The sequence below is a fragment of the Engystomops pustulosus genome, chromosome 4 (assembly GCF_040894005.1).
Source record: "Engystomops pustulosus chromosome 4, aEngPut4.maternal, whole genome shotgun sequence".
NCBI lineage: Eukaryota > Metazoa > Chordata > Amphibia > Anura > Leptodactylidae > Engystomops > Engystomops pustulosus.
In genome coordinates, this window is record NC_092414.1 from 98,710,976 (window position 1) to 98,723,653 (window position 12,678).

Consider the following 12,678-nt stretch of genomic DNA (forward strand, 5'->3'; position numbering starts at 1 on the left):
AAACTGTGGAGCTGAGCTCTTCTCTGCTACCTGCAGCGGACCCTCCCCCCTGCATCCCAGGACAAGCTCACACTGACACACACTGACTTCCTGCTGGCAAACAACAGCAGCAGCAAGAGAAAAGCTACAAATTACAGATAAGCAGATAAGTTCTTTATCACGCGAGGGGGAAGGAGGCACATCAGATCTGATAGTGTGAGAGCAGAGATATTGTAGAGTTTACTGTGCCATTGAGTGTAATATTCATCTTGCGGATCTTATCATCTCATCTCTGATCTGTCTCATCAATTCTTTTTCTGTGTCAGGTACTTGTGCAATGTTCAGAAGATAAATGAAAGTGTACATAACCCTGTATTCTGACAATCTAACCACATTGTCAGCTAACAGTACTAGATGGACCATAATGTGTCTGCTTAGAGACTCCCTACCCACACTCTAGAATCTCACACTGATCATCACTGAGTGATAGGAGCTAAACAGCAATAAAACTGAGATAAATTGTAAACTAAGGGGTTTTAAATGAACTTTATTGTGTAAACATCACTAGGGGAGCGTTTAGGATCACATGACCCTCTATTTGCTTCCATTTTGAGGACAGGTTGACTTCTTGAGGAAGTAAAAGACATTTTTGAACAAAGGGGTTTTACTTTACATATCACGAAAGCAGTGCAGAACTTTTCATAGATGTAGTAGATGAAGTAAAGTGGGCAACCCCTTTAAAACGTCTCTGCTCTAGATTAAATTTCCATTCTTGATTCAATATTTTAGTGTATCCAACACTGAGACCTATGTTTGTGGCAATCTTATAACCAGATAAACCTATGTGTTCATAGTTTACATTATCACTCCTATTCCTAACAAATAACAACAGATCATCTAAAAAAAAGTTCCATAACCGTCTCCTTGCCATAACACCCTTTATATATTTTCTTTTCAGGCTCAACTGTCAAATGAAATAAAAGTGGGGATAAAAGGGAGAATAATACCTGAACCTATTAGATATCTCATTTGGACACGTTCCCTCTCAAATTCCACAAGACTAGTGGGTATGTACTCAATGGGGAACATATTGTGCTTCAGCCCTGCCCCAGCCTACAAGCTTACACTCATGAAAGTTCACAAGCTGTGGCATAAAGGAGGAAATAATCACACAGATAACTGCCATAAAAGCCCTGGTAAATCTGCCCCAATTTCTAAGGCTAAGGTGAGGATCACCAGGGCAACAAACTGCAAAACTTTCCCTAGCCACTCACATTTCTAAAGCAAAGAATTATTGAAAGGAGTGGGGAAACAGACTGCAGAACAGCGAGGGGAAGGCAATGAGATGGATTTATCTATGTATTATAGTAATTCATTTTGTGTTCCTTCATGTGACACCCTAATGGTTGGATGTTTGTTTTTATAAAAAAAAAAAAAAAAAGTTGTAACATTAAATAAAAAAAAAAAGAGGACAAGACAATAGTCACACAACTGATTAGTGAAAATATAAGAATATACAAGATATTTGAGCTTTATGATGAAGTACATTGCTGGGCATAAGTATAGCCTTACCTCTTCAATCTCCTTAGTCTTTGCTGCAATTGCTTTGGAGCGATTGCCAAGTGGAGACATCTCGTACAGTTCTGGATTTACTGAAAGGCTTGCTTCAGTGTCTGCTGTTTGATCTGCATATAATGCATATGATGAGCCAGCCTTGGAAACAAAAGTACAAGATTTTACTAAAGGACAGCAACTCACGTGTTACTAATCTAAAGTTTTAGATTGAAAACCCCAAATGTTTTGTAAAAATAGACCATGAACCAGCAGCTATTGAGTGACCATCCCTTCTCAAAACGGCAAAGAGATATTCTTACATGGTGGGCAATAGTATGCTTGTGGTATGCTCATTTCTTAAAAATGCCACTTTTTGGATAAGTTCCCCAACATGCAAGTATTCAGGAGAGATGTACAAGATGAAACATCTGAGAGGAGGTGGATAGAAGGCCTCACAATACATTTCGTTGAATATAAGATAGATGAGTGTAATAAATGACAAGATCTGCTGGGACCCCACAATCTGGAGAACAAGCAAGTCCAGTCCATGTTTCTGAAGAAGTGGCTCCACAATGTTCAGTCATGTTCCACTAAGTACTTAAAATACTCAATTATATTATATACTGAAGCCACTTCAAGGAACACTAAATACAGTAAATGTACAAAACACAAACAAAATCATCCAGCATTTCCTCCTTTAATTTTCATCTTTGTATTTGTCTTTTCTTGTTTCTTATTATAATTTCATCTGAGAAATGAATAAATATCTATTCTCTGTGTGTTGCCAGTGCTCAGCAATGTTCCCCTCCTCCTGACAGACTGTAATACAGCTGGCTACAGCAGAAGCCTCCCCTGACTTCAGTAGGATGAAAAGTCTCCTGACCAAGTTGGAGCATTGCAAGACTGACAAACAGAAAAGCTTCAATTAAGTGTTCATTGTAAGGTCATCACTAGGTTTCAACATGAATGAAAAATTATCTTTTATTATGTTGTATGATACAGGCAGTCAGGCAACCCCGCCTCCTGCAGTCAGGCAACCCCGCCTCCTGCAGTCAGGCAACCCCGCCTCCTGCAGTCAGGCAACCCCGCCTCCTGCAGTCAGGCAACCCCGCCCACTCCATACATCTGATAACCCAGCCCTGCCTCCTAGATCCTCAGATAGACAAAGAATAACATCACAATTAGGAGGCTGAGCTGGGACGCCAGATGAATGGAGTGGGCAGTATAGCCAGATGCATGGAGTGGGCAGAGCAGCCATACTGCAGGAGGTGGGGTTGCCTGACCGCTTACTTCAAAAGATTAAAAGAGGACTTTTCATTCAGGTTGCAAACTATAAACATACTAAAAACACCTCTAGGCAATCTACATATTACAGAAGAAGGTATTGTTTGTGGGGATGGGGGGGATAGTGTGGTGACAGGTTCCCCTTAAAGGGGTCATCACAGCTTAAAGTTGTTTTCTTAAGACAGTCAAGGGCTGTAAAAACAAGAAAAGACGTATACTTGCCCCTCTCTGGGCCAGTGCTGTGCCTTCTGTCACCACCATTCTCTGTATGTATACAGCCCTCCACACCAGTCTTAAAAAATATTTGAAGCCCAGACAACCAATATAAGGTATTGCACTGTGCAATATTGCCAGTCCTGTAACAATCATAACTTTAGTGAGAAAATAATTTAACATAAATAAGTACTTTTGCAAATTCTTCAGCTGCATCTTGTAAGTTGCCTTCAGACACTTTGTCCATTTTCTCAGAAACCCATTTGGTAGCAGATTCTATCAGAGCACTGTCCGCCAGGCGACTCCCTTTCTCTATTTCTACATTCTGTAAAATGCAAACCAAATATGTTGTGATGCGGCTAATAAATGATGTTTAACCATTTACATGTGTCAAACATGTGTGAAGGTCTAGGTAGCCTCTCACCCACCTAAAAAAGTTCCCTACACTGTACTGAAAAGATGCAAACACACTGAAACAGCACAGGAAGTCTTTCCTTCCTGAATAGATATACTGGCCTGGCTTTAATCCCACATCATCTTATTAGGCTTCCTGAAAGTCATGCTTGATGGTAAGGGGCTGCCTTCCAAGGTAGCCAAGAAGCAATGCTATCCCATCCTGGAAAACATAATTGAATATCTTCCAAATATATGCAGAGAGATGGACTGTTTGCCGAGAATAGGTCCTGGAGAGGCAGAGGCAATACCTATAGTACAGTCTGCTTTTACTCTTAGCTTGGACTGATTGTAATCTGTCATGTAGATCACATGAACATTCACAAGAGTCATAGGGGACATTTGTGAAAGTTCATGATCTACTTGGCAGATTACAATTATTCCAATCTCTAAAGCAAATATGATAATTTCTGCCATGAAATGTGACTAGGTCTATACATACATTTATTACGCATAGCAATGACACAGTTGAAAATTAATATATTCACTTGTAATCCTCTGAGATTATTAGAACAGAGTTGGAACACGTTGGATTGTGTATTTAGCATTGTTTATGTTGGTTTGCTGTGTGCACCAGCATATACATATCTCACTTTAGGGGTGCCATCTAAACTTTGTTTCATCGTACATATCAAGTAGTAGCTTCCTCTATTGTAGACTTGCATTCCTCCAGTAATCTACTAGAAAAATTGTTAATAACACCTACCTTTGCTGGAGGAACACCTACTGAGCTTGCTGGGGATGGATCTTTAGATGACCTTACAGGATGTGCGAGAGGCCTTTCTTTACCTGAGGGATAAACAGGTAAAGTCTCATAACATTTGCGCAAGAATATTTCAGTTACAGTAACAACTTATTTACCCCCAAACATATAACAAACCACAGAATTTAACCTCTAAATTGTTTCTGAACTCTCAGATAGTTTAATATAAATCATTCTGGAGTATCTTATGATAAATGTCTCGGTTTTTGATAATTTTGCTTACATTCCTATTATTGTGAGCTTTTTCTATTAGGGTCCTCTCTCCCCTTTTGTTTCATCTGACCATGTTATTGCTCTGTAATGTCTTGTTTTGTGTATGTATCCCATGCACTGTGGAATATGATGGTGCTATAAGTATAAAGATGTTTTATTATTATTTACAGTTAAAGGCTGCACAAAAAATATGCCGGTCTAAAGGAGGTCACAGATATTTTTAGGAACCTTGTTGGAACCAGGGATCAGCCATTCATCTATTGTGTATGGGCAGTGTCCTGATGGGATAATTGCTATGAGACATATAAAAACCCTGGATCAGTCTCTTACATGTACAGAGTGGTTCCTGGCAGGGGGTCCCCAGTAGGGAAGAACCACAAAGCATCTGGATAAGTTTTGTTATCATGGCTCAGAGCAGGACTGTGCAGTCTGTTCCCATAAACAGAATGGCTATTGCAATAGGAGAGCTCCTAGACTCCCAAATACAGTAGGTATAGGGATGCCGGATGTAAAGTGATTCTACTGTGCTGGCTTATATGGGAAATACTCAAGTAGCCTGCAGAACAAACAGAGGCTGCTCCATACAGCTACTTAAAAGTGAAATCTGTCAAGTTACATAGATTTTTTTTTTTAACCGTTTTTACTAAGAGATTTTGCTTTTAAATAAAGCATACAAAATAACAAACATTTGGTCAGATTTATCAACCTGTTTACATCAGAATTCTGTAATAAATTGTGCACATTTATTAAACAGGGCGTGGTCTCCAAAAATAATGGGACATCACTTAGCATAATTTTGTGCACACTGGCAGTTATTGCAAATGTTGCCAGAATTTTGGTGCAGTTTTGTGGCATAATCTAAGCCAACTAAAATGAGCTGCAAAGTATGCTACGGCAGATGTATCGTCCAGCATTAGAAACGTTGCTAAACATGGAGCTGCACAAGACTGACTAACTTTTCATAAATCTGCCCCAATGTTTCTATGGAATTGGAGGTACATTTTAAAAACCAATCCCATTTTAGAAACACTGAACCAAAACTGCACTGTATGACTATGGCTTCATCCAGTGTTGGTGGCCAGGACCTTTTCTCTATGACAGAGCACATGTTTGCTATGTGGTCTCTATTGACCTAAAAGATCCAGCAATGTGAAAACACTTATCTTAACCAGATTAGCAATCTGATACTTCAGCACAAAAAAGGTCCTGTGTTGTCTCTGTGAAACAAAAGCCGTTTTCTGTAACACATTTATCATATGTATCTTGTCCCAAAATTAACAACGACAACAGACAACAAGAGAAATTTTTTATACATGTGAGAGAACACTAGAGAAAATACCCATAAAATTCTTAATTCAGATGTCATCAGATTCTACCCCATTATACTAGCCCCCTTGGGTAGGGTACAAATTGTTCTTTCTAGTATTCCAACCTTAATTTAAAAAGTCTCCCATTTACAGCTAATCGTTTTGGTGTCAAAATAAAGATGAGAATCTCATCTTTCAGACCCATCTGCCTTTGGTTCTGTGAGCTGCAGTGCTGGAGACACCAGCAGTTAAAGAAATAGGGAAACTGAGTTACAGATGAAGCTCACATTCCTAGCTATGTCTTTTAATTGCCTTAATGGACATCTACCACAAGGATGAAGGTTTGTAAACCAAGCACACTAACATACTGGTGTGTGCCCCATCTGGTAGGTTCTGCTTTCTTGTAGCATCTTATGCCCTTGTTTTTAAGAAATAAAGGTTTTAAAAATTATGCAAATGAGACCGAGACCCTGGGACCCCTCAGGTTCACTTGCATAATTTTTTAAAAACCAGGGCATAAGATTCTACAACAAGAGCAGAACCTGACAGAGGGGGCACACACCAGTATGTTAGTGTGCCTGGCTTACAAACCTTCATCCTATTGGATGTCCTTTAATCTCCGGTACAGAACCACAGGCCTAATATAATCTGAACAATGAGATGCTTTTGTTTTATATGACACCAAATTTTCTAGGTACTACAGAACCAAAGATAGGGGTGTCTAAAGTGACACTATCCCTGCAGTCACCAAATTTGACTCTTCTCTGCTCATTTCACATTTACTAACCTATTTTAGGGGGCTAGTATTTTAATCACCAGTATTACTAGTATTGCTTTGCATATAACTTCTACTTCAATGATACATGGTATTAAACCCTAACATGGGGCTATTTTACTTGATTTATGTGATGTATCTATGTTGTATAGTAAATCCAGCATACACAAAGGAGCAGAGAACTTTGTATTATTTAGGGCTTGTTGCAGTTCTCTTAGCTTATACGAGGAATGTATGATTCCAACAACTGTGCCTCCTTCTCCTCCTTGAGTAGTACAGCAATAAGAGCTTCATAGCTAGGATGCGAGAAGGCAACCCTCTCTAAAGCTCTTTTGCAGCGTCCCTCGCCACTGATGTAAAAATCGGTCACCAAAATCCTTATAGACTTCCATAGATAGTCCATGTATCCCTGAAGCCATTTCATTAGCCATGCTCCCTGTCTACTATTCTAGCAAATTATTATTTTAAGTAGACGACAACTACTCCTTTAAAAAGACATGTGGAATGTTGTTCTTTAATGGGAACCTACCACCACAAATCTACCTATAAAGGTAGAACGGGTGGTAGGTGCGTGTATAGGACGTGAGGATAGCCCTTTTTAGAGCTAATCCTCACGTCCCCGCTATCTTTTTAAAATCTTTATTGCCCTAATATGTAAATTTTCTAAAGCGGCTACTGGGGCGTGGAGTAACCGGACATGAGGCTACACGTCGCGACTACTCCATGCCCCAGTAGCCTCTTTGTTCCACCTACCCTGACATATTCGTCCTAGAAGCCGGAGTTCTGCGCACACGCAGAAGATGTCAGGGTAGGAGGAACAAAGAGGCTACTGGGGCATGGAGTAGCAGCAACGTGTAGTCCGGCTACTCCATGCCCCAGTAGCTGCTTTAGAAAATCTACATATTAGGGCTATAAAGATTTTTAAAAGATAGCGGGACGTGAGGATTAGCTCTAAAAAGGTTTATCCTCGCGTCCAATCCATGCACCTACCACTCGTTCTACCTTTACAGGTAGATTCATGGTAGTAGGTTCCCTTTAAAAGCAATATAAATATATAAAAAACACCACCACGTACTTCTAGGCTGATGAGCAGGAAGTGCTTTGACCCTTTCTGGAGAATAACTTCTGCTGCTGACACTTGAGCCGGATCTACTGTGTGGAGAATCTTTTCGAGTAACTGGGGATTCCCTGAAAAACGGAGACTCTCTTCTGTGAGGCGAGCGATCCCTTACATAGCCGGGGTGATAGAGGGGCTTTCTTCTTAAGCCTTCCCTGCTTTCTCTATGGCAAGATATAAAAATAAGGAAAGTAGACACAATGCATATGTAGTAATACCACTTCAATATAATCACTTAAGGTATTGGGGAGGTAAAAAGGGGGAAATACAGAGAGAAATAGCGCTACCTAGTGCAAGATTACCCTTGGTATGTTGGGGTTATGTAAATAGGTGAGGTTTAGTACTCACCTTTTTAGGTTGTGTTGTTTGCAGGCACAACACTGGTATAGGCATATGTGGCGATTGACCGCTGCCTTGTCTTCACCCTCACCCAAGGGTTGGGTATCAAGGGAGTGTAGCAATGAATAGGAAGGGTAGGTTACAAGCTGTAACCCCCCTGGTAAAAAAAAAAAAAAAAAAAAAAAAAAAAGAGACGTTTGTGGGGCGCAGATAGTCAATAAAACAGGTTTTCTTTATTCAATTGACAACGCGTTTCGCACTATACAAAGTGCTTCATCAGGTCTATTTTGTGGATAGTGCAGCCTATGAACGTCTCTTTTTTACCAAAAGGGTTACAGCCTGTAACCTACCCTTCCTATTCATTGTTACACTTCAATATAATATAATAAGAAGTAATATGATAAATAATATACTCTTAATAAGCATATAATAAATACATAATCAAATTATTTCTATGAATTGGTATGATTGACTTCCCAGGAGCTAGAGGTCACTGCAAGGAAACTGTCTGGTAACAAACAAAAACATCCTATCTGGCAGCCATAATCCAAGAATGGACTAAAAAGGCAGATGCTGAGGCAGTCAAATGACCCTGCTTTCCCACAATGCAGTGCAGCATATTTCTGCAACGTGGATTTCATCAAAGCAAACAAACATTTTCAATTAGATATTTATGAACATTCAGGGCACTTGCCTAAAAGCAGCAGCCGATAGAAGGACAATTTTGCCAATAAACCTGATATCAAAACCCCACTGCCACTATCCATCAGAGGCAAGTTTCAGCTACAAGCCAAGTATTAGAAAGTGCAGACTGTTAAAAGGTCATCCGTTATCTTATCATGTGGGAGAAAAAGGAATGTGGCTCATTTCCAACCATTTAGAATCTGATTTGTAAGTTTTATAGGGCTGAACAATTGCCGGGCTAATGATGAACCACATCTAAAAATAAACGCACCTGTTAATAGCTCCATGCAACATTCACAGTGTATGGGAGAAAGAAAACACTGAACTGAGCATGGGGACAGGTGGCCAGGGGTCTCTGCATGGACAATGACAACAGCTTTAATAAGGGCTTTTTCCCAGAAATAAGAAAGTATGGAATGAACTTCTTCTTGGATCACATACGATATGCTCCACAAAAATAACACCCCTTTTGTAAATGGTGATCAGCTGATGCTCTGGCAGGTATAGTATGGCAAACCCAGGCATATAATCTGCAATACATCTCTCCAGCTGTGAACATACAGGAAGAAGAAATATAATATCACATAGCTTGTCATGAAATATAAAGAGGGGCACGAGCTGCTCTTTGTGAGGGTGGTTTCTAATGCAGCTATATCTATATCTGAGAATATATATATATATATATATATATATATATATATATATATATATATATATATATATATATAAGAAAAGGAAAGTCCACAGCAGCACAATGTCCAAAGTTCCCCTACAAGGGGGGGGGGGGGTGCAGAGGCCTCAGAGTTTGGGGTGGGAACCCATGTATGCATGAAATCCAAAAAATGAAGCAGCACTCCAAATCCAATCCAAAAGTGAAGAAGAGTTTATTCCAAAACTGGCAACGTTTCGGTATGTTACCACATTTCTCAATATAGCAGTGTTAAGAGGAAGCTGAAACCACTACCATAAAAATAAAACAATGATAAAAATTTGTTTTCACAGGTATGTGTCTTTTCTACCCTCATTTAATGGGGCGAGAAGTCATTAGCACGGCTGTGTCACTTCCACAAGTAGAATACAAATAAACATTAATAAACTGGTGGAGAAGACCCCTCCATGAAGATGGGCAGCAGATGTGGGGTCCAGTCTCTTTTCCAAACAATAAACAAGTACAACCATTTTTACACAACAGGAAAAAGAAAGTGACATCACACAAAAGATAAAATCAGTTTTTTTAGGGGAAGCATGCAGTTTGCTCTAAGTGATAAGGTTGCCTACTAGGAAGTCAACCAATGTATAGCAATATGCAATACAACAGAACTTTACTACCAGCCACAACTTAAAGTGGTGATTGTCAGAGCGACTTCAGACACTGAACCACTCACAGGTGAAATAGTTTAGTGTCCCAAATCACCCTTTACTTGGGCCCTGGTCACATGAAGAAGCCTGTGTGCTACACCCCGGCTTCACTGCGTATTGATCCAACTTCACTGAATTACTGTGCAGGTGCTATGAGCACCAGTTATGGGCCTGATGAACCTCACGAGACCTATCTCTAGTTAAGTAATGTATATATATTTTTTTTATACTCCTAGATCCAGGCACCATGACAGTGGTAACCATCTTATATTTGTCCTTGGCTTACTGCCTTCTTAAATCAACTTTCAAAATTATAATAATGAGCCAGAGAGGCGTCACGAGAGCCTCTCTGTAATGTAGCATAAATGATAGATTTGCTTTAATAAATTATCAATACACCATCATCTTTCCATGGCTAGCCGCAATCATGGTTTTATGGAGGCTGGTGATGGCTCATTTACTTATTTATTCCGATACCTAATAAAGAATGGCTGGACCATTGTACAAGCAATGTCACCACCGGTGTCACTCATTCTTCATCATAGATTGTAAGCTCTGGTGAGCATTCCTAGTTCATCTGCTATTGCTTGTATATGTGCCCCATGATTTATAAAAGTGCTGCTGAATATGTTGGTGCTACGTACATTTTTTCTCTTTATTATTAAGATTGGTTCAGTGCTAATACAAATGGAGAAGTATGTTCACATAAAAAGACTTGTTTTGTAGTGTGAGAGTTAATCCTTTTAAACATTAAGTAAAAGAAAACAGATAATAATAGAATATTATCAGGTAAGGTCTGAAATCCATTGAATTTTGCTATTCCAAACTGATGACCTACGGAAGGACAGATTGCAGGTGATTTACTATACAAGATGAAGTTTTGTCACTCAGATATATTGATGTATGAGGGAGGTATATACAGTAGCTACATACTGTCTGCGTAACTTATTGTTACTGGGTAAAATAGAACAGTGAGAAGGCAATAACCATAATAGGTAATTATTATACCACATATATAAAATGCACCTGGTAAGAGCGACCTTTAGGCGAACTGTAAGCACGCTGCAAACAAAGCTCACTTTATGGCAATTGCCCTAACAAAGTTTTATTACCAAGAGAATGTTTATAGTATGTAAACTGGGGACACTGCAGCCAGTCACAACTCCTACCCTCCCATCAATTGTCCTGCCTTTATGGTAGCCAGCAGACACTAGCTATAGCGTCTACAGGGCCACAGCGATGACATTGTGTAACCTTACAGTCTGTACTGCATTGGTTATTGCATGAAACTAATGGCTCCTCCAAGCTCCCTCACTGACTGCTGACAAGACTTGGGCCAGTGACAATACTTTTGTGCCGTTTTGGTGCATTTTCAAACGCATTGAAAACGCATGTGTTTGGTTGCGTTTGCATTTTAAAAACGTAATGCCCGATGTGCTTTAATTGAATACATCGGTGTCTCTTGGAATCTGTTAAAACACAGTGATCTTGTTCTCCCTGCTGTTTGTGCATGTAAATCACATGGAAGTTTAAACACAGACCACTAACACATGCGTTTTCAAAAAACACAAGCACTTTGAAAAGCGCAATGAAAATGTACTTCAAAAACACGGACACAAAAAAAGCAAAAGAGAAAACGCAAAAGTTAAGGCGCTTTATCCAAAAACCCAATGTGCAAAACTGTTGCGTTTTACAAGTCTGCAAAAACACAATGAAAAAAAAAAATGTGCCAAAAACGCAACGTGTGTCACCAGCCTTATGTGTTAGCCAAGATGTACAATAGCAGAGGTACATGGTGAAGTCTCTTTCTTGCCTACTTTAAAATTAATCATACACATTAGGTGCCTACTTAACTGGATTTTAAGCTCTCAGTCTCCATATTTAAAGTACAAGAAAAAAACGCAGGAAAAATATACCAGTAAGCGAGGAACATGGCTGGTGCATGGCGTTCCTGCCCGATGCTTAGCGTAGTTTTGGCCGCTGGTGCAGCCACCTACTGGATACTTTTGATGTATCCGGTGATGCCGGGGCATGAGCTTCGGTTTATGATAAAACTCTCCAATAGTTAGTAGCTGCTGGTACAGAAATGACAGAGTATCTAAAGGATACAGGAAGATATTGGAAACCACCAAGAATTTTCAGTTCCAGTTTTTCTTATGTTTTATGTCAAAATATTACTTTTTTTAAACTGTTAAATATTATCTGACTCTAATATTCATACTTTTAAAGAGGACCTCACACAGATTAACATACCAAAATGTAGGACTTTTTCTATAGCCTCCATGGTTGCCCCATTATCTGACCATTATTATCCTGTGTACTGTCAGAGAGGAGGAGCTGGGGCTGGAAGAGGGGGCATGTGTTACACTGATCTTCTCTCATACTGTCCAATCAGCAGCCTACAATGTCACAGAAGCTACTGTGGAGTACACGGTGTGTTCTATGTATACTCATCTAGATGCAGTATTCACACATTGGGGCAGATTTCTCAAGCTGTCTGAAAGTCAGAATATTTCTTGTTGCCCATGGCAACCAATCACATCTCCCCTTTAAAATATTCATGAGCACTGGTAAAATGAAAGCTGAGCTGTGATTAGTTGCCATGGGCAACTGGAAATATCCTGACTTTCAGACAGCT

The 12,678-nt window shown here is 39.6% G+C and overlaps 1 protein-coding gene across 2 annotated transcripts in view; it reads right to left on the reverse strand.

The window, feature by feature from the left end:
- Positions 1 to 12,678, reverse strand: part of PPHLN1 (periphilin 1) — a 67,905-nt gene that overhangs the window by 22,303 nt on the left and 32,924 nt on the right. For both annotated transcript variants that reach the window (XM_072146865.1, XM_072146864.1), the window contains exons 6-9: positions 7,617 to 7,822; positions 4,190 to 4,272; positions 3,224 to 3,355; positions 1,552 to 1,692 (exon numbers count right to left, since the gene is read on the reverse strand). In XM_072146865.1, the coding sequence (XP_072002966.1) occupies positions 1,552 to 1,692; positions 3,224 to 3,355; positions 4,190 to 4,272; positions 7,617 to 7,822 (562 nt within the window). The remainder of the gene's footprint in view (positions 1 to 1,551; positions 1,693 to 3,223; positions 3,356 to 4,189; positions 4,273 to 7,616; positions 7,823 to 12,678) is intronic.